We start from the raw sequence: 27,134 nt of genomic DNA, 5'->3' as shown, positions 1-27,134 counted from the left end.
CACTGCAAAGGTTGGTGATAAAGTGTTAGCAGCTGTTGATCCACGAAATCTTACTAACAGTACAAGTGAGTGGCCACAGGATATCATGGAAACAGTTGAACTTCCGAAGGAAGGCGATGAAAGTGGTAGCTTAACTATGAGAGCGATAACACCAAAGATGTCCTGTGATCCAAACATCCAAGGTCCGTGTCCTAACAATGACTACTCTGACTATGATCAATACTATGACATATTTGACTATGAAGATAAAAGTGGAGATGACCCTGGTCCACTTTACTGGCAGTGGATTGCTTATGATATAGCTGAGGGAAAGTGTAACAGTGCTGACAAGAATGAAAACCATGTTGTCTTTGTCAAGAAATCAATCGGTGGACTGTACGAATATGAAACCGAAGATTATGATATCAATAATGCAGCTCACTATGAAAGACCTCGTACAGCGATGTCATGGTTTTCAAAGGAAGGTACCAAAAAGAAAGCTTGTTTCATAAAGATTCTTGTGGATAGTTCCATCTCTGAAAGGTTTAGAGTGTCCAGTTATGGTGGTGGTAATCCATCAGTTGATAATGATCTGTTTGGTTTACGCATTGACGATTCCAAACCGAATCCCCCTCTACTTGAAGCATCAAGTTTCAGAGCAGCGTGCATTGAATTCAAATGCAGTGGTGATCTATGGACTGGAGACACCGGAACTGGAGAAACGTTAGGAAGAGATCAAACTGTCATTGAGGTGGCGCCCTCTGCCCACTCACCCCACCACTGCAATTTGAAAAATGGCAGTGACGGATATAGACCTGGATTTAAAAGTCTTATTCATAACCAGGGCCTTAGTGGTGACGTTGTCATAGATACTATAGGTGTACACACATTCACTGCTAAGATACCATTTGGTAATGCTAATGGACAAAACACTGGAATTTATATTGGTCAAGGTGCGGGTCCAGATGGCTACAATGATGCAAAAAAAAACTGCGAATGTGGTAGTGATGTGTGTGGGGATGTCAACATAGATAATCCTGAACAAGGATGGGCTTTGCAGTTTGACTGCAACTGAAAGTGATACGACTGACTTTACGAAAAGTTATCTGATGTACACCTATGTAACTCCAATTACAGCCTATACATGATTGAGGAGCTTATTAAATCTTCCTTTTACTGCTACCTCAGAACACTACAATTCTTGTAGTGGTCTGAGGTACTACATATGACTTTGAGGAGCTAACAACCGAGGAGGAGGACTTCAACACATCTTACTTAAATCACCTTCTTTAGACTCACTAGACAAGATGATAACAAAAAATCAATCCACCAATTAAAAAACTAATAGCAAGGGATTTTATTTCAGAGTGAAGACTTTTTTCTTTTCTTTTCTCTTAGTCATAAATGATGAAGGCCCCCATAAAGAATCGTTTCTGGTCAGAACATTTTGTCTAAAGTGATGTGACGAAGCTTTTTTTTTAATTCTCAACAAACCTTTCATTCAGTCTACTATTTATAACAGTTACTGTTCTTTTTATTTAGTACTTCAGAGCAAGTGTGTATGTGGGACAAATGTCATTTGTTTGTTCATGATTGGCTCTGCAGTTGTCTCCACTGAAGTAGGGAGAGTTATTTTGTGTTTCCCCACAGATCTACAGACTGCATGGGCTGGACAAACACACAAACAAGACTGATGTGAGGGTATTTAAGTGATGCGCACACTGACCAGAAACAATTCTCTTTTTTTGGCCATATACTGGAGTAATTATTAAAACATAAAAAGAGGAGCACTTAATTGCCTTTATAATCTGGTTTTATTGTCTGATATTACCAATTAGTAGACTTGTAATTATTCATTCATAATTATCAATAGTTTCATGATATATGTCTATCTGTATTTACATTCATATTTTTACTAAACACATGAAACAAAAATATAATTTTGGAGTTTGACAAGTCTTGCACAGAGATTTTTTTATAGATCTATATACCAGAAGGTGAAATTTGCAAACATGCCACCAATAATGATCTTGCTTCCGATTGGTAAAATCTCACCATTTGGGTATTGATCTACAAGCAGATTCCCGAGTGGGTGTTATGAAACCCAGTTAACATACACTCACAGATCAAGCAAGATAAGGAAAGTTTTCTTAAATTTGCTATAGTTGAAACTGGAACAAATTTTATTTCTGATATATATACATGTAATAATATAGATTGTATAGAATGTATTGAGAAGAATGGTGGATTTTCAATTTCATAATTTCAAAAGTTTTGTCTCTACTAATAATCAAATTTATGACATTTACACACATACATACATACATACATACATACATACATACATACATACATACATACATACATACATACATAAACACACATACATACATACATACATACATACATACATACATACATACATACATACACATACATATGTACATTCATACATACATACATACATGCACACATGCACGCACGCACACACACACACACATACATACATACATACATACATACATACATACATACACACACACATACATACATACATTGTACATACTACTCTAAGTACATGTAAGGTTTTCTGAAGTTTGCTACATTTGAAATTTTAATAATTTTGATTACAATTATTGAATATACAAATCATTTAGCTGGAAACTTAATGGGTCAATAGTAGTTTTTTGTATCTAAAGTTTTTGACCGTTTCATACTAATTATAATCAAACCAAGTATTCTGGTATACTTACAAACTGAACTTAATCCAAATGTATAGTAAATTTTGAATATTAAGAGTTATTAAATATTAGCCTTGAAAGACTAATGCTACTACACTCTTTCAGATATCCTAACTGACATTTTGTTTTTTTAAATTTTTAAAATATTTGCTTATCCCCTTTAGATGTGCTAGTATGTAACCAATGCCAAGTCACACATGTGCAAAGAATTAAGATATGTTAGAAGTTACTAATCTATTAAGGGATTTTACGTCTCGTTGCAGATCTCGCGAGTTATACAAATATGCTCAGCAACAATGGTTGTCAAACGTGTGATCGTTGTCAAGCTTTTGCTGTGGCCATGTGCAATGATGTTGAGAACAAAAGTGTTGCTAAGCGTTTGACACTTTCAGCTTGACCACCCTCACTTGTGGTTGCTATGGATACAATGGCTCATGCAGAATCTCATGAGATCTACCACAAGACTAATTTAAGTGAAGTTTTTTTGCATTCCTTTGTTTTATTGATTTTAGATTGTAGAGGTTAAATAAAGTAGTGTGGCTTTTTAATCCGTTGCTCTGTGTTCTTAATACCTGAATGTGTGTATACTGCTATTGTGTCACTCAGTGAGGATGACTGGTCAGCTTTGATAAGGATCACACATCCAATTACTTATTTAAATGTTGCCTTGGTCAGAAACAAAACAAAACAAAACAGAACAAAAACACATTCATACCCCCGTTAGAGAGTTCTTAGTAATACTAATAGGCAAACCGAAATAAATTGAATAAGTTGGTCACACATTGAATTTTAACAGTGTTGGTAGACTGTCGACAGTCGCTCGCGCCTTTTTTTCGTACGTTTTATCTAAACTCCGATCCGGCGCAACTACTGTCACTAGTATAATCGATATCGAGGGCCGAAGGCCCGGCTCGGGCCTTCGGCCCTCGATATCAGTTTGCGATTAGACTAGTGTTGCGCCGGATCGGAGTTTAGATAAAACGTAGGAAAAAAAGGCGCGAGAGACTGTCGACAGTCTACAGTGTTGGTTGTAACTGTTGTCATGGTAATCATGTACCCTCACTCTAACATTAGATAGTGAGCAGATTACACTTTAAAATTTTAAGTTTTGAGTCTAACTGTTGTCATGGTAATCATGTGCCCTCACTCTCATTCATAGATGCAGAGAGTTGACTTCATTTTGAATATTAAGTTTGGGGTCTAACTGTTGTTATGGTAATCATGTACCCTTCATTCTAATGTTAGATGCAATGAGCTGACTACATTTTCAATTTTAATAGTTTTGGTTAACTGTTGTCTTAGTAATCACATACCTCACTCTCATGCTAGATGTAGCGATTGTCTGCATCTTCAATTTGAACAGGTGTGGTTCTAACTGTTGTCATGGTAATCATGTACTGAGGGTACTCATGTTAGATGTAGGGAGTTGACTACATTTTGAATTTTAACAGTTTCGGTTCTAGCTGTTGTCATGGTAATCATGTACCCTCACTCTCATATTAGATGTAGCGAGCAGACAACATTTTGAATTTTAACAGTTTCAGTTCTAGCTGTTATCATGGTTATCAACTCTAATATTAGCTGCCATGAGTCTGATTACACTTTGAATTTTAACAGTTTTGGTTCCAACTGTTGACCATAGTAATCCCGTACATAAAGAGTACCCCGACAGACAGCGACAACTTCAGCCAAGGCGTCATCATTTACTTGATTGCAGTATTCTAAATCTATATACTTCAGATAGGCTGCATAACACGTAGAACGATGTGGTACAAATAGATCTTCAAACTCCTATTTAAAGACAATACGATAAGATGGTCAGATAACAGAGAAACCAATTCTTTCCGAATCAGTGTTCTCCACAAGGGGTTTTAGCAGGGCGCGGCGCCCTGGTATTGACGGCCGACGCCCTGCTTTAATGTTTTGCACCCTGCTTCAAATATTCAGAATACATACAGTACAGTTTCAATATTGTACTGTTTGTTTACTTCACACATAATTATCAATATAATTATCTATGTTGCCTGGCAACACGTCTACACACTACATAGCAATACATCTATATGTTGCCTAGCAATACATCTATTTGTTGTCTGGCAACACATCTACACATTGCATCTATATGTTGTCAAGCAATACATCTATTTGTTGCCAAGCAATACATATACCGGTATTTGTTGCCTGGCAACACATCTACACACTGCATAGCAATACATCTATATGTTGCCTAGCAATACATGTTTCTTGCCTAGCAACACATCTGTACATTGCCTAACAACAGGTCTACTCATTACCTAGCAACAAATCTACATATTGCCTAGCAATACATCTAAATGTTGCCTAGAAATATTTTGGCAGGCATTCTACTTACCTCATCACTTGAAAGTTGAGGGTCGCCACTTTCCTTCAGTACTTTCCTTTCTCTTAGTTTCACTTTAAGGAGAGCTTGGCATCGCCTCCATTTATGTAAATCTAATAAATATTATAAATGAATAATATTATATGAGAAACAATGTATGATATGTATGCAAATAAGTTAGTGTATAATCTGTCAGACAAGTATGCAAATAAGTAAGAAAAGCTACAATATATCATACAGGTATGCAAATGAGAGACAAAGAGTACAATGTATCATACAGGTATGCAAATGAGTCAAAAAAGCTACAAATTCAATGTAACATACAGGTATGTATTAAAATGAGTTAAAATGTATCATACAAATATGCAAATGAGTCATAAAAGCTACAAAGTATTACACAAGTATGCAAATGAGTGATAAAGTGTACAATGTATCATACAAATAAGCATTGCCAAATGAGTCAAAGGTTATAATGTATCTTATAAGACCATGCAAATGAGGCAGAAAGCCACAATGTATCATACATGTATGCAAATGACAAGTATGCAAATGAGGCAGAAAAGCCACAATGTATCATACCTGTATGCAAATTAAAAGTATGCAAATGAGGCAGAAAGTCACAATGTATCATACATGTATGCAAATTAAAAGTATGCAAATGAGGCAGAAAGTCACAATTTGTCATACATGTATGCAAATGACAAGTATGCAAATGAGTCAGAAAGCCACAATGTATCATACATGTATGCAAATGACAAGTATGCAAATGAGGCAGAAAGCCACAATGTATCATGCATGTATGCAAATAACAAGTATGCAAATGAGTCAGAAAGTAAACATGTATGGCAATATTTATTAAAATTATGATTAATAATAATATTCACATGCACTCATTAGCAGCTTTGAACTGCTTAATGAAGGATAACTCACTAATCAGGTAAGCATTTAATTATTACTAACTAAAAATAAACCATAACATATCTTGTGCAGTATTTTCTACACAATAAACTCGCTTGAAATATTCTGGACTGTGATTGGTAAACTTACCTGCAATGATCGGAAAGAATGGTTTCGATGTAATAGATTTTAATCCACACAGTATCGCAGTCTCTAGTAATGTACATGCTGATAATAACATTGTGATCGACGTGTTACTCAAATCTGAAGAAGAAAAAAAAACATTGAGATCAAATGACAGAGAGTACATGTTCTTATAACATATCATAAACAACCATACAGTACACTACAACCATGCATGACAACTGTATGTACCAGGCAACCTTACAGTACAGCCCTACAGGATAAGCAGATAGGTAAAATAAAAAAGAACACTCCTCAGGGACAACCCACCACAAAAACTGAGACTCTCCCGGGACAACCCAACAGTACACCATTACAGAACACCCTACGCTACATGTACATATCGACAGGACAATCCTACATGACAGAGAATCTTCTGGTATACCACACAGTACACTACTACAGGAAACAGGACAATCCTACATGACCTTACAAGAAACTCTAACAAAACTCTGGTCATTCTACATCATGACAATGCATGTCTATGTCACGACAACATGCATCTGCATCACTAGTTCTGCTCTGTTCAAAATATGAGTCAAAATTATTTTTCCTTGATATTACTGGCACTGGTATAATTATGTTATTCTCCAATATTTTTCTTCATTCCACTGGAAAATACTCATGACCTAAGGGTTGTCACTAACAGTCGCTAGTTGAACAGTGACAAACGCCCCTTAGGTCACTCATATTTTCCTTGACTGAAAGAAGAAAAATATTGGGAATAACATCTAATTGTTACCAATATTTAGCTGGGGAATAATATCTAATTATACAACCATAGGTAATCTTACTTGCATTCCAACTCAGATCAATTTTCTGTAGATAATGAAATCTTGACACCATCACAGTTACTGCTGTATCTGATAATTCTTCTACTCCACATAGGTTTAAGTTACTTAGATGTACACATTTATCTGCCATTGTCATCAATGTGTCATCCGTCGCCGGACACTGTCGTAAACTAAGACTTTCTAGTGATGTACAGGATTCAACTACGGCTGAGATTCCATTATCAGTCACTTCTTCACACCATGATATATCTAGATCTTTTATCTATTAAGAAAAATTATGAAATATTATATTACATTATGTTATGTTATATGCTATGTTATGTTATGTATGTTATGTTATATGTTATGTGATGTTATATTATGTGATGTTATGTTATATTATGTTGTTACGTTATGATATATTATATTATGTGATGTTATGTTATATTATTTTATGTGATGTTATGTTATATTATGTTATCATGTTATATTACATTATATTATATTTTATATATGACTACATTACATTACATTACATTACATTACATTATATTACATTACATTATGTTACGTTACATTACATTACATTACATTACATTACATTACATTACATTACATTATATTACGTTACGTTACGTTACGTTACATTACGTTACATTACATTACAATTACGTTACGTTACGTTACGTTACATTACATTACATTACATTACATTACATTACGTTACGTTACGTTACGTTACATTACATTACATTACGTTACGTTACGTTACGTTACATTACATTACATTACATTACATTACATTATATTACGTTACGTTACGTTACATTACATTATATTACGTTACGTTACGTTACATTACATTACATTACATTACATTACATTACATTACATTACATTACATTATATTACTTTACGTTACGTTACATTACATTACATTACATTACATTACATTACATTATATTACATTACATTACATTATATTATATTATATTATATTATATCATACTGAATGATACAATAAATAATCTTTATTTATACTGGATAGTTCTTTAAGTATATAAACACTTATCTCCCAAGAAGTCCAGTGAGGGCCATCCCTCATGGGTTCAATGTTAATGCAGGAGGAAACCGGAGTACCCGGGGAAAACCTGCGTTGTTTGGTAGAGTTAAACTGAATGACTCTCTTTTTACTTACTGCATGGTAAATTTAATCAAACCCTGAATGGGTTTGAACCCCGACAGCAGTGGTAAGTTTAACCGCTCGGCCACAGACAACCCTATGTTATAATATCCCTATTCTTTAATTTGACCCAAATATGACCAATTATATCTATCATAACATCATTACTCTAGGACCAACATATATTGACCAATCACATTAAGCGTAATAGACTTACCTTAGGACCAAAATATTTACCAATCCTATGCATTGAAACATCTGTAATGTTGGCTTCGGCAAGACATAGCTTTGTAAGAGCAGAGTCGCTATTGGCTAAGAGTGGAGTCAAACCAGCATCCGAGATGAAAGATACACCTGTAGCAAAAACCGTATAATGTTAATTATGTAGAGAACATCTGGTAATTTATGCAACATATGAACATGGTATTATTTGGCTATCCAGTAAAATGAATCATTAGCAATTCTTGCGCGTTCTCACAATAGCAGGAATTGGTGGTGAAAGGTTTAAAGTGGAACACAACTCCAGGAATTAGACATTTTCATAAACTATGCGTTCTCAGGAGTTATTTTATGATGCTTAAGGTGATGTAAAATCAAGAATTGACTCTCCAGAACCAATAGTTTAAGAAAATGTTTTGACTTTATGGCGTGGTGTTCCTCTTTCAGTGTAATTTAAATGAACTACCTTTAAGGTCAAGTTGTTCCAGTTTTCTGCATTTACTTAGACACACAATACCAGCACTGGACAGTGACTCACAGTCAACCTATAGAAAAAACACAAATACATTATTCGTATCCATGCAGTGTTCTCCCAGGATATATGGATAATTTGCATATTAATTTACATATAAATAACATGGTAATTTGCATACTGGTTTGCAATAGTGATTAGTATATGCATGTCTTCAACACTGGAACACATGTTTATTTTAACACATACACACATGTACATTCGGGATCAGCCATTTCTCTTCATGTGAAAGTATTAGTATAATTTTGATATGCAAAGATTACTATAAAGCTCAAGGAAGGTAGACCGCTTTTTAAGCACAGTAGAAACATGTCAAGCATGGCGGCCTAGATGGCAAAGATGGTGTTTGTACCATGCTTTCTCTATAGTGGGGAAGAACACTGCACGTACTAGACAGTTAAAGTGGTCATATGGATGAGGATTGGATATTTATTTTGGATATTAAATTTATAAAATAATTTTATCATGGCTTCCTACTTGAAAAATTAATGTGAAACAACATAGACCAAGTCTGTGTTTGTAAGGGACAATCGCACAATGTGTATGTAACTCAATAAATTGCAAGAAGCTAACAAATGTAAAATGTTGATTATTTTACTTTACATGTACGATAACAAACACTTTAAAAATCTGTTATGTTTTTGCAATGGAGTTAAGGCAGGGCCTCAGGGCTGGTGCAGATATTCACCCTTTCAGTTGCTTCAGGTACTGATGAGGTATTAGGATACTGTACACATACATATATACTTACCAGTGATAGAGTTCTCATTTCTGGTGCATTGTTGGTGATAAATTCCAGTGTAAAGTTGTTTAACTTTGACCAGGAAATGCTGAACTTTCTCATTTTTTTGTTAGCTGTAAAAAAGTCTCTGAGAGCACTGTCTGTTATCGGATGTTCTAATGTAATGTTACTAATGTCAAGGGATGTCATATTCGGTTGGAATAGTTGAGTTCTTTCTACAGCCTGTGTAGCTGTGGTCTCAGTGGAAGAGTCTGTACTCTCCTTGGAGTTGGTTGCCAGAGAATGGCCATCATTGTTGGTTGCTATGGAATGTGTGTCGTCATTTTTGGGTATATCTTCATCACTTTTAGCATCTGTACATGTGTTTGTTTTATCAACTGCATCATCAGTTTGTGTGTTCATTTTACTGCCTATGACATCATCAGATTGCGTGTCTATTGTCTTCAATCTTGCAGCATCAGCTTGTGAGTTTGTTTTGCTTCCTGTGACATCATCACTTTGCGTGTTCATTTTACTGCCCATGACATCATCAGATTGCGTGTCTATTGTCTTCAATCTTGCAGCATCAGCATGTGAGTTTGTTTTGCTTCTTGTGACATCATCACTTTGTGAAACTAATTTTGCCAATCTGACATCATCAGCTTGTATGATTGTTGTGTCACATATGACATCATCAGTTTGTGTGTTGGTTGTATTGTCTTTGACATCACCAGTTCTTGTGCCTGTTGCATTAGCTTTTACTTCCTCCGTTACAGACATTTCAAGATCAATGTCTTCATGGTTTAATGTTGTCATGACAACATTGCTAGTTGATGGGTTATTGAGACTAGATTTTGAGGAATCATCTGTGTTGAGATCAACTTTATCAGCTTTCAAAATGTCTGTATTGTCTGTATCTGACTTCATGGCAAGACCTTTATGTTTCATTGACATATGTTGGCTGTTTTTAGTACTTAATTTGTCTGTTGATGTGACACCGGAAGACATTTCTTTATCATCTGGTAAACATTCCAAGATGTGACCTTCTGACCCTATGTTACCAGTAGTAGTCATGGTGACACCAGGAGAAACAGAATCTTTCTTTTCCAATGGATCGCTTTGTATGGTGTTTGTTTCCATAGTTACACCATCAGTTGCTGGGCAACTCTTTTCTAAGTACTCATTCATGGCATCTTGGGAAATAAAGTTTGTTAGTTTTTGTCCTATTTCTTCTCCAGAGTGGCCTTTACTGTGTGAACTTTGACCTGAAATCTCAAAGGCAGACTTTGTGTGTTTGTTTGCAGCATCCTTTTCTTCAGTAATGTCAGCACCGCCATGTTGCTGATTGACATCCTTGATACTCGCATTTTCCTTTGTTATCATTTCTTCTACTTTTTCATCACATGTTAAATTTCTTGGAGCTTCCAGAATCTCATCTTCTGAATCATCACTTTGGTCCATTTTTTCAATTCTTTTTTCTAGATTTTTCTGACTTTGGATGAGATCAGAGATAAGTTTTTCTTCTTGCCTGTTTCTATCGAGAACTTGTCCATCCTGCGAGACTGCCAGTTGTACAACTGTTGCCAAATTGTATCCAGATAAATACCATAGAATACTTGTATCCATCTACAAAACAGATACTATGTAACAATTTAGACTAGAGGGGGGTGTTTGCAATTGAGATTTTCTAATAAATACCATAGGTTACTTGTATCCATCTACAAAACAGATACAATGTTACAATGTAGACTAGAGGAGGATGTTTGCAATTGAGATTTACTAATAAATACCATAGAATACTTGTATCCATCTACAAAACAGATACTGTGTTACAATGTAGACTAGAGGGGGGTGTTTGCAATTGAGATTTTCTAATAAATACCATAGGATACTTGTATCCATCTACAAAACAGATACTATGTAACAATTTAGGCTAGAGGGGGTGTTTGCAATTGAAATTTTCTAATAAATACCATAGGATACTAGTATCCATCCACAAAACAGATACTATGTTACAATGTAGACTAGAGGGGGTACTTACAATTGGGATTTACTAATAAATACCATAGAATATGTCTATCCATCTACAAAACAGACATTGTATCAATGTAGACTAGAGGGGGGGGGGTACTTTCAATTGAGATTTACTACAGTAGATAAATAACTTAGAATAGTTGTATCAATTTACAAACAGATACTGTGTTACAATGTAGACTAGAAGTGGGTAACCACAATAAAAGACATACTGTCCTATACATATGCAAATGAAAAGTACTTCCTGAGGTGCTCTGTGGCTGAGCCTAGAGTGGCTCATTTTTCACGCAATTTCTCATGTCAGAGCTATTCTATACAGTCACAAAACCCAATGTCCTTTATTTTTGTGGCAAAATAAACATATTGACGAAAAAAAGTATCACCCTTTGCATGTACACTTTAACATATCAAACTGGGAGTGGGGGGGGAGGGGAAGGGGGCAATTAGCATATTAAATTGTGTCCATGGTTATGTATCTAATTCTAATGCAGTTACGAGTACTAGTAGTAGAGAGAGGGAGGTGTGGGGGAGGATAGCTTACCTGAGTCCATGATACATTTAATGTATGTAGCTTAGATCCACACAACATTGTCAGGTATCTCACACAATTACTAGTCAACGATTTACATCCAGACACATCCACACTAGCTAAGTTGATGTTATGAGATTCATGCTTCTGTCGCCGTGGTGATGACCTGGTACTGAGTGACCCCAGGTTAAAGACTTGGTCTGTGATTAGTTCATTCCATGAAATATTTAAATTAGTAAGAGTTGGACAGTACAATAGAAGAAACTGTGAAAATAAAAAAATTTCAAATTTGTTTTTGGAATAAAGCTTAAATGTAAATTTCTGTCAATGAATCACTTTCCTATTATTCTAGTTCCTATACGGTATCATTACGACTTACACCTTTACTCACAGTATAGTCAAAGTTGTTAATCTCGTAGAAGTCCCGAGAAGCATGAGATGCAATTTAAAATTCATCCACAGCCACCCACACAGTCATTAACATCATGTCTTTGTTAATCAATCACAAAATTCTAACCAATAACACAGTCCTTCATAAAGTTAGTGTTTATTGGGTCAGTTATGTAATGTCCAAATATGGTGTATTTGTCAGCTCAGGATGCTACTAATACACTTTTTACATCACTATAGCAGCTCGAGTTCACTGATTGGATGAATAAATTTTTGTGCTGATTGAGGGAGTTTGACCAGATGTGGTTTAGTTAGAAACCATGCTGGCATCCAGAATACTTCCCTATCAAAATATGAATAAGTGATGAGGAACTATTTACAAGTTTGACATGATTTGATATCTGAAGACAATATTGTTACATGGAATCTTAAACATATAAATATATGTATGTTTGTTTGTTGTTTATTCTACTCACCTGTACATGTTCATCTGTGATTGGTGGACAGCTCTCCATGGCAACAGATGTTAACTGAGTCAGTGTTTTAGAGATAAGGTAACACAAATCTAAATTTATTACCCCTTCACATCCATCCAATTCTAAGGTTTGGATTTTACAACATCTATAAATGAAGAAACATGAGGAGTTTTAAAGAAACTATACAGAGTAATTGACCTTTCCAAAATTTGCCATGATGGCGCTCTACTTCCTGTCTATGTGTACCTTGGGGGTATATGTCGAGTTATGATGGGTGAATGGTTAGCGTGACCAGCTTGGAATCTACAGGTTGCAGGTTCGAGCCCTGTCGCTGCCTGCTGTTTGTTTCTGAGTGGCTAAAGTCCTTGGGCAAGATTTGAACCACGACTGCCTTAGTCAACCCAGCTGTATAATTGGGGACCTGGTAGGATGTAGGTTGCAATGTGAAGGCTTTAATCCTATGCGCTGAAATGGCCGCAATGGATTGTATGCTCCCCGGGGAGTTGAGGAAGACTAAAGGGCTGTTGTGCCGTTCTGATCCAAGCCAGGGGTAATAATTGTAAAGCGCTTTGAGCACGGTGTGGCTATATAAGAACCAGCATTATTATAAATAGTATAGGTTACTCAGTTAATCACAGAGCACTGCTGCTTTCCTTGATGTCTGAACAACATGAAAAACATATTTTTTACACTTCTACAGAATACCAAGGGACAGAGCTCTTCAGAAACGGTACTATGATGTGACGATACCCCCAATTTGAGTGAGGGCGCTGTAATCTCAAGTTCTTGTTTGCAGTGTGAAATAGCGTATTCTTCGATTTATATTTTTAGCACTATGCCATGTTTTAAGACTGCATAGTATGTGTAGTTTCTCATTGGTTTATGTATAGTTTCTCATTGGTTTATGTGTAGTTTCTCATTGGTTTATGTGTAGTTTCTCATTGGTTTATGTGTGGTTGTATCAAATTGAATCAGTGAACGGTAACTTGAAAGTGGCTGTAAATACAAGGCAATTTTGAATGATTTAGCTGTTGCATTTGTATTTCAAGCACTGCTTTACCAATTCTGGCTGAAGACATACAGCTTAGTTTGTCTGTACTACAATGAAAATAAAAATTGAAATAAAACAGACAAGTAAGGTCTTTATTCCACTCCACTGTATAAACACTGACCTCAATTCACTTTTTCATGAAAACATGAAGTAAATCCAGTACAAGCCTGATGATTGGATAAGGTGATTACAACCAAAACATTAAGTAAACAAGGCTGCTATTGGTTACTTACTTTCTGAAGAGTCTGCCCATGTTTTCAATATCTTTACCCACAGTCAATCCAGCCAACTGCAAAGTCTTGATGTGTGGGGGCGCTAGCACATATAGTAACTCATCCGTTAAAAACTTGGGATACTTCTCGACAAAATTTTGTAGAATAAATCCGCTGACGGCTGTGAACTGATTGGTGTTTAGTTGACGAATGATGTACAGTGCTTTGTCTCTGTATTCTTGAATAGTGTCTGTGTGATCAACTAGAGTTTGTGTTATGACTGTCTTGGCCAAGAATTGTAACGAATGAACCAGCCTCATCTTAAAGGCCTGGTTAGACAATGGGATTCAAATTTAGGGGTGTAAACAGTTGTCTGTCAGAGCTGTAGAAAAACTGGTCCAGAAGAAAAGAAGAATCCTATGTAAAGAAATGGCTCCACTGATAAGATAACACTAATGTGAGAACCTGGGATTGAAACCCTGGCTTTTTAATGATAAGATAATACTAATGTGAGAACCTGGGATTGAAACCCTGGCCTTTAACTGATAAGATAACACTAATGCAAGAACCTGGTATTGAAACCCTCGCCTTTAACTGATAAGATAACACTAATGTGAGAACCTGGGATTGAAACCCACACCTTTAACTAATAAGATAATACTAATGTGAGAACCTGGGATTGAAACCCTGGCCTTTAACTGATAAGATAACACTAATGCAAGAACCTGGTATTGAAACCCTCACCTTTAACTGATAAGAGAACACTAATGTAAGAACCTGGGATTGAAACCCTCGCCTTTAACTGATAAGATAACACTAATGTGAGAACCTTGGATTGAAACACTGGCCTTTAAGTCTCCACTGATAAGGTAACACTAATTTGAGAACCTGGGATTCAAAACCTGGACTTTAAGTCTCTGGTCGTCAAAACTCTTGATGTTTCTAATGACTTCAAAAAGTTATGTATAGTTTCCGGACAGTTTTTATGTGATAATCCAGACAGCTTTGAATCCACAATGTTATCTACATTTTCCACTCCTCATGTCATGTACAGTTTCCATTTCACTTCAGACATTGTATTGTACAAGTAGTTCTGTTTATGACTGATTCAGCAACAACTTAGCAGAAAATTCTCACTACAGTCAATCCTGAGGATAAAAGAATAATGAAGCCAAAATATTAGAATAAATAAAAATTCTAAAACAGTATGTTACATGGAGTCATGATGGGCGAATGGCTAGAGTAGCAGGCTGGGAATTGACAGGCTGCAGGTTCGAGCCCCACCACTGCCATTTGTTTCTGAGTGTCTACAGTCCTTGGGTAAGATTTGAACCATGACTGTGCCTCAGTCAACCCTGCTGTATAAATGGGGACCAGGTAGGATGTAGGTTGCAATGTGAATGCTTTAATACTATGCACTTCTAAAGGCTGCTGATTGTATGCTCCCCAGGGAGTTGAGGAAGTATAACGGGCTGTTGTGCCGATATAGATCAATACCTGGCATGGGGTCATAATTGTAAAGTGCTTTGAGCACAGAGTGAGAAAGTACTACATAAAAACTAACATTATTATTGAAGACAAGACCACTCTTTAAAGTTTGAAAGGTAGCTGTGGATATATAGATTGTATATAGTCCCTTGCACCATACCTGCAATACTCGGATAGTAAATATAATTTTTCTACTTTACTGTATTGGATAGCTCATAGCTATAAATATGTGTGAATTACCATTATATAACCCACCTGAATTGGTCACATGATTTGGTCACATGACTTGGTGGGGATAATTGAGTATGGTATGACTAAGTGCTAGACCTGCGCTTGCACGTGCCCTTCCCTGTTGCAGAAGGTGCACACGTTTCCAAAGGGGCACATATTATTGCTTAGATTGCCGCCCTGGATTGCCGTTTTCTTAGGAAAATATCATACGAATCCTGATGTATCAATCTTTATACTATTAGAAATGTTTTTTTCCTTACAGGTAGGAATATATAGTCAAAAGGTTGTTTTATTTAGTCTGTGGACCTGGAAAACAACAATCTATGAAATATTACACCCCCCTATGGCTCAGTGCATGCATGGATGTATTAGTGAGATTACATCCATGGTGTATGCCAGCATGGATGTATTAATTAGAGTCTCACTAATTAATACATCCATGATGCCAGCAAGACTAGGTATGTGCAAATGGGTGTACCGTAAACCCTGTAGCGAAATCTGGGCTACATGCACGTACATCATGATCTAATGTACGTGATACTAGAGCGAAACGACATGGGGCCGGGCAAAAATGTCCTAACCGGGGCCATACCCCAGCCCCCCTCCCTCTCCATACGTCTGCCACAATTAAGACTGACCCTCGATTGAACTTCAGTAGCCAACCTTGTCATTTGCGTTATCAGTGAGCCTGAAAACATCGTTTTTTTATCATTATTTAATAATGTCAATATTATAAATTCAATGTGAGTATGACTATGTAGTTTTACAGACCCAGGTACTCACCTTTCAGTGTAAAATCAGTCGGTTTCCCATGACAACTAGTGACGCTATTCTCATCTAGCGTCTGAGATTTCTTGCTCAAAACATTTGAAGTCAAAGGTCACCACGCGTGCGCCTGCAAACCCGGAAGTACATGTCGTGAATACTAAGTTTACATTCGATCGATCGATCAGGCAAGGTGGCGTGCTGGTCTACAAACGAAATTGTACTGGTAAGTGAAATATCTTACATTGGTTTCCGTAATGCTGGTGAACCATCAACGTCTGTCTGTCCAGATTCATGAAAAATGAGACAATTTGTGAGCATTGGTTTCGTGTTGACAAGATTTTGTCATGTACGACGAGCGATCGAACTGAGAGAGCGAGCGAGAGAGAGAGAGAGAGAGAGAGAGAGAGAGAGAGACAGAGAGACAGAGAGAGAGAGACAGAGAGACAGAGACAGACAGACAGAGAGACAGAGAGAGAGAGAGACAGAGACAGACAGACTGAGAGAGAGACAGAGACAGACAGAGAGAGAGAGACAGAGACAGACAGAGAGAGAGAGAGACAGACAGACAGACAGAGACAGAGAGACAAAGGGAGATGGGAGAAGGGAAGGTTGGTGTTTGGGTGGGTGGGAGGAGGTGGATGATCGACAGAGACAGTTTAATAGACAGAAGGACTATACGTTACATAAACAAAGCCAAGGTGTCAGGCAGACTGAGAGGTAGGTAGACAATAGACAGTGGAGAAGAAATCTTCCGCACTGGCTATGGATAGTCCTGATAGCAGACGGTGCACGCGTTTTGCTCAATACAAAGAAGAAAAGACTTACTCCGTATGCAAGCAGGTAGACAGAGAGACAATTTGATAGACAAAAGCAGAGAGACAGACACGAGTCTGTGTTGGTGCATCCCTTACTCCTCAGCTATCTTGAAGTAGAACTTACTGTATATATCCAGTTTAGTAGTTGGTTTTGCCATTGACCTATCTTTGATGAGAGATATACATGCCATGTACATGATGGCCTGTTTTTAATGTGTTGATGATATATTTAACAATTAAATACCAACATACCTAAATACCTATCTGTCTGTCTGTCTGTCTGTCTGTCTGTCTGTCTGTCTGTCTGTCTGTCTGTCTGTCTGACTCTCTGTCTGTCTGTCTGTCTGACTGACTGTCTGACTGACTGACTGTCTGTCTGTCTGTCTGTCTGTCTGACTGTCTGTCTATCTATCTGTCTGTCTGTCTGGCTGACTGTGTCTGTCTGTCTGTCTGTCTGTCTGTCTGACTGACTGTATGTCTGACTGACTGTATGTCTGTCTATCTGTCTGTCTGTCTGTCTGTCTGTCTGTCTGTCTGACTGACTGTCTGTCTGACAGACTGACTGTGTCTGTCTGTCTCTGTCCATCCACCCATCGGTGTGTCTACATGTCTGCCTGTCCCTTCTTTTTCTCTCTGTCTGTGTGTCTCTCTTTCAAATAGTTATACTGATTACTCAACCAATTTTTATGTTCTAATTTTCAGTGATACCAAGTCTGCTGTATGTTACCATGGTTACCACAATCTATCAAGCATAGAAGTTTATTTGAAATATTATAACTAATCATATTTATAGACACTTGATTTAATAGCCGATATGTTGGCATGGAAACAAGCTACAGGGTGTGCCCTATTGGGATGTGTTTGTGTCATAGCAGATTTATCCTTGCATACATCTTGGATTCGATCGAATACAGTACTGAGAGTATTTATTGACAACAGTGCCCATGGATTGTTGGCATTTTTATGCTGGGGTATAGCTACACAACTACGGACGACAGATGACGTCTTTCATGCCATACTGTGTGGTATATTGTCATGTGGACTTGACATTGATCACTTTATTGCCAGTGGATCACTTAGTCTCAAGGTAACATATCACATTTTCAAATACACCCCCCCCCCCCACCGCACACACGCTAGAATAGACTCAGCCATACAAGAATGCACTCCACCTATAAGTCCTTGTTAAACAATACACCTAGGTTTCAACCACTGCAGTGGAGGGGTGTCTGAGCAAGCACCCCTGGGGTGGGTGGGTGGGTGGATGGGTGATTGGTAGGTAGGTAGGTATATTGTTAGATGATGGTTGGACAGATAGATGGATGTATGTAGGTAATTACATGGGTGGATAGGTGGATGGATGGATGGATGGATGGATGGATGGAACGATGAATGTATGGATGGATAGACATTTAGACAGACAGATTGATGATTGAATGTGTGGATGGACAGAATCTTTTGCTATTCTTCTTCAATGATTCTAAATATGCCTCCGTTATTTTATCTGTAGGCTGCCCTATCCCTGGATTCAAGACCACTATTCCATTGCACAACTTTGATTCCTGTTATAGCGGTTCTTCTCAAATTAGCCAACGTATTACGACCAATGCCACATCTAAAACCGTTGCCATGGATATTCACTGTAGCTTGGCTAACACATCACATCAGAGATGGTTTCCGTAGAGGACTGTGGTTATGGCCCTTTGGTAACACTGACCCTTTACCTTATTGGCTGTATCTAATAGCAACCATGATGTCACCAGTTGTTACCATGGTGACACTACAAGTAACCAATAGTAGAAAGTTTAGAATGATGACATCAATAGAACAATTGTAGCTGATCTAATGACTTAGTGTTACAGGGTCCAAGACGTATTTCTACAGTACAGATCTCGCATAATGTGCATGAACTATGCTTGCATCTTTAAAGCATCATGCAAGCAAAGTTCATGAACAGTGCTCTTGGGGATTAGTGTATGTAAACAGCATTCAATTTGCACCTTTGAAGTGTCCACAGAGCATCTCATTAACAGTGCATCAAGTTAACAATGCATCAACATCTCATTATAAACATTGCATCTATTGGCATCTAGATAGCAGAGTACATGATTATTACTAAGTCGCAAAGCATGTATACATAAAGTGCTGTTTATTTTGTGTCAGAGATGCAAGCATTGTTCGATGCAGATGCTTTGATGGTGAAACAACAACAACAACAGTGCAACAATGCATAGTTAGCACCCCAATTGTGCAAGAATGATCCTTTTGTGATGCACGCACTCAGGTGATGTTCTATGTGAGCTGCACTGTATGTGTACCACACTCAAATGATAACAAATCTAAAGTGCTTTTAGAGTACACACACATATTACTGCTGCAAAGTAACAGTTGTGGAGGTACATGTGTTACGTTAACTTCTATCAATAATTAAATAATAATATAAGATAAATATAATAAAATGACATTCATTAGTCATTTTTTTCTCTTCATAATACCCAATGTAATCTAATAACTTGTATTAGTCAATTTTACTTTTAATTATATGACTTCACCTAATGTAAACTAATGACATTCACTAGTCAATTTCTCTCTTCACTATCTGACTTTACCAAATGTAATCTAATGACATTCACTAGTCAATTTCTCTCTTCACTATCTGACTTTACCTAATGTAATCTAATGACATTCACTAGTCAATTTTTCTCTTCACTATCTGACTTCACCTAATGTAATTCACTAGTCAATTTTTCTCCTCACTATCTGACTTCACCTAATGTAATTCACTAGTCAATTTCTCTCTTCACTATCTGACTTCACCTACTGTAACCAAATGACATTCATTAGTCAATATTTCTCTCTTCACTATCTGACTTCATCTAATGTAATCTAATGACATTCACTAGTCAATTTCTCTCCTCACTATCTGATAATAAAATTAGCATATAAACTTAACCCAGCCACTGTCTCCCTAAATTGGGTCCAAAATTTAACTAACTATAAGTGCAATACTTTATAAAGACGACCTAAGTTTTATTGTTATTTATGTTGATAATTAAATAAAAGTATTTTGATGAAAGTTTTTAATAAGATAAATTAATATGTGATTCTTTTAATTGAAGATTTTAAAAATTATTGATAATTGCTGAATATAAATATTAAGGTGAAAGTATTTGACTAAACTATGCAATATTTAATATTTCATTTTTTACGTTATTGAATTAATAATATATTGATTATTTTGATATATAATTATTTTGATTAAAGTGGTCATATGATGATTGGGTATTTATTTTGGATTTTTAATTTATGAAATAATTTTATCATGGCTTCCTACTTGAAAAAATCAATGTAAAACAACATGTTTGTAACTCATTACATAGCAAAAAGATAAAATATGTGTAAAAAGTTTGTTATTTTACATACAACAACAAACATTGTACACATTTTATTAATCTTTTGCAATTTATTGAGTTACAAACACAGACTAGGTTTATGTTATTTTACATTAATTTTTCAAGTAGGAAGTCATGATAAAATTGTGTTATAAATTAAAAATCGAAAATAAATACCCATTCATTTTTATGGCCTCTTTAAGTCAACAATTTCTGTTTATTATGTAAATCATGATAGACGTCACGTTTTTGTAAATTCTTAGGAGGCTGAGCACAAATTTCTGGTGATGCAACGAAATATGAAGCGTGTTGAAGCATATATGTTTACAAACTGGTCAATTCATACTATAATTGTTCATCCATTTTGTACAAGGTTTGTTTTAATGTACAGAGCAGACAGCTACGTAATAACCATATCTTTCGCATCAGTGCCTCAAGAGTAAATCTGAGAAAATATTCCCCAATTTTAAGATGTTTAACCACTTGTAATGACGTTTTTAAAGCAAATCCAAACATAGATTTATTTAGTCCTGTTTCCACCTTTCGGTGTGTGCTTCAGGCTGCGTGTTTTTAATAATTTTACCTGTTTTGTTGTTTTTATTTCTGTGTTTACCTTTTATGTCATGTCACTTCTTTCTGTTATTGCTACCCCTTGTTTTTATCTTTTTAGTGCTTGTTTTTCCTTATTTGTTTCTAAAGGTGCCTGTAAATGGGCTTTATGCCCGTTGGTACGTTTTGGACAGTGTCATAAAGAGACATGAGATTTTAGAGTTATGGGTTTATACAGAGATACTTTATTTGATAAAATCAGATATGGTGAATATGTGGTGATAAAAGTAGTTTGAAAACTTACCTTTTTAAGTCATTTTATGACTAGTCATTTGACATATTTTGCCTTTTTGCACGTAAACCTTCTTACTGGGATGTTTCTAATATCAGAACATTTTTAACAGGTTTTTTTCCAATAATATATTTTTGTTGTCTTTTCTGTTTTTTGTTTTTACCAATCAGTTGTACAGCGCATTGTGATTATTTTAATGTAATGTGCTTTATAAGAAATAAAGATTATTATGATTATGATTATGATTATGATTATGATTATTATTATCATTATTATTATCATTAAATGAATGTTCTACATTTAATTTGTATTGCTCCCTTCCTCTTGTGTTGAGTAGAGACACATCACTTCAAAAGAGTAATGAGACCAAGGAATGCATGCTGTGGAAGATATAATTATATTTACCCCTGTTTCCTCCATTTTATGTCGTTTGTATGTTTGTTTGTTTGTTTGTTTGTTATTTTGTTGTTCCGGAAGTGAGCACCATCTTTGACTTGCCTATGTGTGGTAAGGAGAAATGGGTCAACAAAACAATGGAACATCAAAACAAAGGAACAACAAAACAATCGTTAATAAATAACAAATGGACTGCATAATGAAGTGTGTGTGCGTGCGTGTGTGTGTGTGTGTGTGTGTGTGTGTGTGCGCGCGCGCGCGTGTGTGTGTGTGTCTAAGCATGGATCTATTATTGATAATAGATCCATGATCTAATGAACAATTAAAAAAAATTGCTGATTAAAAATCAAATATTCATGTTGATGGTACATACTTCTGTCTACTCAACTTCAACCCAAAATGCCATTTTCTAACCAAACGACATTGTTGGAAATCAAAATCGGAACAGACCATCACGTGATATCAGATCTGTTTGGGAAATTACCCTTTATGTGTACAGTATAAATTCACCAAATAGTTGTCTATTTATTTGAGATATTTACCTTGAGGGCATACGAGTACTCTCATTATGACTTCTGGCCTGCCTATTGTTGCGTTGGTAACCAAGTAATACTGATCTATTGACGACAGATAGCTGATGGAATATAGGTGGTAGTAAGCTGGACATACTTGATTTGGCAAGGAATGTTAATATTTAAACTGGTGTGACCACACGAGAGAGAGAGAGAGAGAGAGAGAGAGAGAGAGAGAGAGAGAGAGAGAGAGAGAGAGAGAGAGAGAGAGAGAGAGAGAGGGGGGGGGACCGGACAGACAGACAGACAGACAGACACAGACACAGACACAGACAGACACAGGGTGAGACAGTGAAATAAGTAAAGGTACCGAGAAAGAGGGCCACGTTTAAAATTAATAGACAGACAGATACCCAGTCAGAATGACATCAACATCAAGCTTACATCATTTCAGCTGTAAATGTCATGTTACATGATCGAAACACCAAGCCTACATCATTTTAGCTGTAAATGTCATGTTACATGACAACGAACAAGCGTGCGACTTTCATTTGTAGGGTTAATCACCATGATATTCAGACCCACTTTTATTTATTCGACAAGGGTCAAAAAACAAATTCAGTGGACAAAGTCGCGAGTGTGACGTCACTAATGTGGACCTGTTTTACCAACATATATACTGCCTGTACTTTCGGTCCAATTTTTCTATAAATGTGATTGATGTAAATTGTTTTGGCGTTATTGTTTGTTATTGTTCAACTTTGCAGACGACATACAAAAGCACCTAATGTGTATCAGTGTGAACGAGTTTTTTTGCTGTAACGGTAGAGTAGAAAAACACAAAGCGTGACGTCACAAGAAGTTGACCGGACGCTAAAGTAGCTACATGTAAGTGATGATACTAAGGGAGTGTTTTGAATATATTCAACTCAGTTGAATGAACAGTGTGTTAACGACCAGGCTGAAATGCTTGTTCCCAAATAGTTTCATATGGTTTACATTCCCACAGTGTCTAAAAATAGACCATGGGGTTGTCATTAGTGAGCGTTTACAAACAAGCAATATATCACCAAAATCCGCGTTGTGACTTTAAAAGCTCTTCTGATCACTAAAGCATGTCAGTAGAATCACGCAGTCGCAACGTTGTGCTAGTCGGCGTCTAGAAGTCTTTACGTCCATTATTCATTGCAGGTAGTTCTGTGTTTAGTAGTCACTGCAGGTAGAGCTGTACATCGGGTAAGTCGTCTTATTTTGTAGTCTCAGTGACTTTTGCGTACACCTAGTAAAGTCACCAAAGTGGTAACGTTAGACAGGTATAGGCATTTACTTTACAGCATGTAGCACACACACACACACACACACACACACACACACACACACACACACACACACACACACACACACACACACACACACGCACGCACACACACACACACATACACACATACATACATACGTGCATACGTGCATACGTGCATACATACATACATACATGCATACATACATACATACATACATACATACATACATACATACATATACATACACAGACACGCACACACGCGCGCACGCACACAAGCACACACACGCGCACGTACGCACGCACGCATGCATGCACAAAGATGCAGACAGACACAGACACACACACATCATGTAGCTTTTTTTAGCTGAGTGAAAGCTGTCAAGCTATGAAGTATTTATTTTTCTGCAGAGTGCAACTTGCTTGTCAATTGAACGGCATCTTTTCTATTATCCTAGTCTTGCACAAGTATGTATTTTGTTCTACTAAATACTTTGAACGACGACTAAACACCGTGATCAGTTTGATATTGTATATATAAGAGTGTCATTTATTGTGAAGCGCAACGTTTGAACCACAATTTAATGTCGTTGATAACTTGACTGTGTGCGTGTAGTACATTCTATCTCTATTTTGTCTATAGTGTTTTGTCTATAGCGATATCACATGTCAGTTAATGTAATGCTGTGATTCGTACACGTTGCAGTTAATACAAATATTTAGATTATTGTATTAAGAATCTAACAGGTGGTTCTGTGGGTTTTTTTTTTAAATACTTATCTGACATGTGTGTGATATTAATGTCTTTATACAAACTGACAAAGATCTTACTCATGTTTGGCGTTTATACAAATCGACAGTACACCCACAAATTTGCGGTATCTGTATAAATTGACCCTGATTTGACCCGTGTATGGCGTTTATTCAGCTCCTTATATACACAAATCAGAACAGAAAGTAAACCGACTCTCCGTTCAAACAGCTGTTGTGTGTGACACCTAGTAGTTTAGCAATGGATTACCCATGTATTCTTATTGTGTCATGAACATCGTGTTAGATAGTAAATCCTTCATTTATAGTCATTTATAGTTTATTAAACTCTAGAGAATACAAGTGATCCGACGAGCAAGTCAAAAGTTAACATGACATATATTTGATTGAAGAAATGAAGTTCAGATGTCGGGTACATTGTTCATATGCAGAATGACCATGTATACTGTCAATGTGTGTCTTTGTATGCATAGGCCACAATTGTGTTTACACACTGGTTTCAACACTTGCTTGAATGCCAAGCAAGTAATAGATAGTCTAGTTCCTATACAGTATCGTTACCAATTACACCTATTGGCATCCATACTGAGTTATGGACACACTGGTTTTGAAACTCAAACTGGTATACACACATGTATCAAGTAATATGCACTGATAGTCTTAAGATCTCATATACGTTTGTTTACTTGGATTCATGAAGTTTGTTTACATCGTCGACAAGTATGATTCATCTTGTTTTGGATAAACACTGTTACTAATGGTTACAAGATGAAATATGTACTCAACAATAGGTAACCTACATCATGACGTCATTATATAATTAAAGCTCGAAATGGGTCAGTGGAGCCCCTTACACATCAACGGTTTTAAGGTAGTCGAAATTATCAATCAAGTGATATCTAATATTTTACCCTCTGTTTCAGAAGCAGTACTTTTGCAGGGTCATTTGAATAATTTCTCGCAAACTTGCTACACTGTATCAGACTCGTAATGTTGACTTTTTAAGAAAATACTTGACTTGTATGTAAGTTTAGTACCAGTTCAACTCAATAACTTGTTTTGGAAAAAAAAAAATATTTTAGTTTGATGAACAATCTCCTTACCAGATTTCAAAACACAATGCAACTTCTTTATTCAATGCCTTTAGTAAAATGTAGTCTGTCTGTAACAATGGACATTATATATGACAAAACATGGCAGGCGTGTCAAGGCCGAGTTAATGGGTTCAAAGTTTTAAATAAATCAAACTGGAGGCCCATCCATTCCCAAATTCGAATAAGTCGAATTAGTTTTAAAGCGACTGTTACAGTGGGCTAAAGTTTGCAGTTTGTGATATAATGGTATCAAGCCATGAGTTGAACAGGTGATTGAACGGACAACCGGATACACAACGAACCCCAGGTCCCCTTTTGTCGGACACACACGAACGATTTACCGTACTACGAATACCTTTCCCCTTCGATGACACACAATACGCGCACCGCACATCCTTCACAAAGATACACAAATATATGTCCATTGTAAATTTGACTGTAAAGGCCGAACTATGCAAATTAGTCGTTGCTAATTCGTGTATTTGTTCTTATTTATTAATGTTTACCTGCCTGACGATTAAAATAAAATCAGCTGATAATACATATTTATCTCTAAAACATATTTCATTTATCAAAACCACACTTTACTATTTCCTAATTCACGAAAAAACAGCACGTACAAAGCTAAGATATCGAAGGTATGTTGTCTCCAGTGACCTCAATATTTTTGTTCATGCTACCTAAGGTGACATGCACGGACGGCTTCATACAAAACCAAATGTATTGTGACGTCACTCATTCATGCTTTAAATACACACACTCTATGACTCTCGTTAGTTGAAAGATGTACTGTTTTCTACTGCACAGAGGAGAATGTCGGAGACGCGTGTATCGCCAACGATGGGTCAACTTACCAGTCTTTATTACAACCAAGAACGTGAAATTGATGTCTTACGAGAATTTATACGGCAGTCAGATGAACGGCTTGTCATTATGAATTGGATTAAGAAGGCTGTACCAAGTATTACAAAGAGAGTACACACTAGTACACATCGTTCCCATGTAAACGTATTGGGCATTGGCAGCGGGTCAGGTGAGTAAGAATTTAATACACCAACATACAAAATCTGACACACCTACACACATATCTATGAATTGCTAATCTTGAAATTAGTTGAATTTTATTTCACAAAATATAACATTATACAAACTATAAAATAATTACAAACAATTCTTATGAGGACCATGGAAGTAGTTCAGTTGACACTAATGTAGTCTGTTGTCTTGCCAAATGTATCGTGTGTGTG

At 36.5% G+C, this 27,134-nt stretch overlaps 4 protein-coding genes across 4 annotated transcripts in view; 2 read left to right on the top strand and 2 right to left on the bottom strand.

Annotated features, from left to right (window-relative positions):
* Nucleotides 1-4,314: 4,314 nt before the first annotated feature.
* On the bottom strand, nt 4,315-9,638 carry LOC144450342 (uncharacterized). The gene is made up of 7 exons (XM_078140939.1): nt 9,618-9,638; nt 8,801-8,879; nt 8,333-8,469; nt 6,954-7,215; nt 6,127-6,240; nt 5,092-5,192; nt 4,315-4,511 (listed from the first exon to the last, which is right to left on the bottom strand). The coding sequence occupies exons 1-7, from the start codon at nt 9,633-9,635 to the stop codon at nt 4,317-4,319; spliced, it is 906 nt and encodes a 301-aa protein (XP_077997065.1). The 5' UTR covers nt 9,636-9,638; the 3' UTR covers nt 4,315-4,316.
* A 125-nt stretch (nt 9,639-9,763) lies between these two features.
* LOC144450085 (uncharacterized) lies at nt 9,764-14,744 on the bottom strand. The gene is made up of 5 exons (XM_078140652.1): nt 14,301-14,744; nt 13,017-13,161; nt 12,163-12,414; nt 9,866-11,213; nt 9,764-9,777 (listed from the first exon to the last, which is right to left on the bottom strand). Exons 1-5 carry the CDS (start codon nt 14,597-14,599, stop codon nt 9,764-9,766), a joined length of 2,058 nt encoding a protein of 685 aa, XP_077996778.1. The 5' UTR covers nt 14,600-14,744.
* Nucleotides 14,745-16,957: 2,213 nt separating this feature from the next.
* On the top strand, nt 16,958-19,437 carry LOC144450338 (transmembrane protein 267-like). The gene is made up of 3 exons (XM_078140936.1): nt 16,958-16,989; nt 18,284-18,668; nt 19,092-19,437. The coding sequence occupies exons 2-3, from the start codon at nt 18,396-18,398 to the stop codon at nt 19,416-19,418; spliced, it is 600 nt and encodes a 199-aa protein (XP_077997062.1). The 5' UTR covers nt 16,958-16,989; nt 18,284-18,395; the 3' UTR covers nt 19,419-19,437.
* Nucleotides 19,438-23,885: 4,448 nt separating this feature from the next.
* The window catches only part of LOC144450208 (histamine N-methyltransferase-like), a 9,252-nt gene continuing 6,003 nt past the window's right edge, over nt 23,886-27,134 (top strand). The window contains exons 1-2 of the mRNA XM_078140796.1: nt 23,886-23,958; nt 26,695-26,920. Of these exons, the coding sequence (XP_077996922.1) occupies nt 26,701-26,920 (220 nt within the window). The 5' untranslated portion in view covers nt 23,886-23,958; nt 26,695-26,700. The remainder of the gene's footprint in view (nt 23,959-26,694; nt 26,921-27,134) is intronic.

The sequence above is a fragment of the Glandiceps talaboti genome, chromosome 19 (genome assembly GCF_964340395.1).
Source record: "Glandiceps talaboti chromosome 19, keGlaTala1.1, whole genome shotgun sequence".
Lineage (NCBI taxonomy): Eukaryota > Metazoa > Hemichordata > Enteropneusta > Spengelidae > Glandiceps > Glandiceps talaboti.
This window is presented reverse-complemented; position numbering and strand designations above follow the sequence as displayed.

What these genes read in the sequence shown, in the direction of transcription:
- LOC144450342 (XM_078140939.1), bottom strand. An exon ending in ATTCTTTCCGATCATTGCAG is followed by an intron (nt 5,193 to 6,126) that starts GTAAGTTTACCA and finishes AATATTTATTAG; the next exon opens with ATTTACATAAATGGAGGCGA. An exon ending in CTCAACTTTCAAGTGATGAG is followed by an intron (nt 4,512 to 5,091) that starts GTAAGTAGAATG and finishes GTCTTTAAATAG; the next exon opens with GAGTTTGAAGATCTATTTGT.
- LOC144450085 (XM_078140652.1), bottom strand. Translation starts at nt 14,599, where the DNA reads ATGAGGCTGGTTCATTCGTTACAATTCTTGGCCAAGACAGTCATAACA. An exon ending in ATGGGCAGACTCTTCAGAAA is followed by an intron (nt 13,162 to 14,300) that starts GTAAGTAACCAA and finishes CTTCATTTATAG; the next exon opens with ATGTTGTAAAATCCAAACCT. An exon ending in TCACAGATGAACATGTACAG is followed by an intron (nt 12,415 to 13,016) that starts GTGAGTAGAATA and finishes TTATTTTCACAG; the next exon opens with TTTCTTCTATTGTACTGTCC.
- LOC144450338 (XM_078140936.1), top strand. Translation starts at nt 18,396, where the DNA reads ATGTTGGCATGGAAACAAGCTACAGGGTGTGCCCTATTGGGATGTGTT. An exon ending in GTGGATCACTTAGTCTCAAG is followed by an intron (nt 18,669 to 19,091) that starts GTAACATATCAC and finishes TTTTATCTGTAG; the next exon opens with GCTGCCCTATCCCTGGATTC.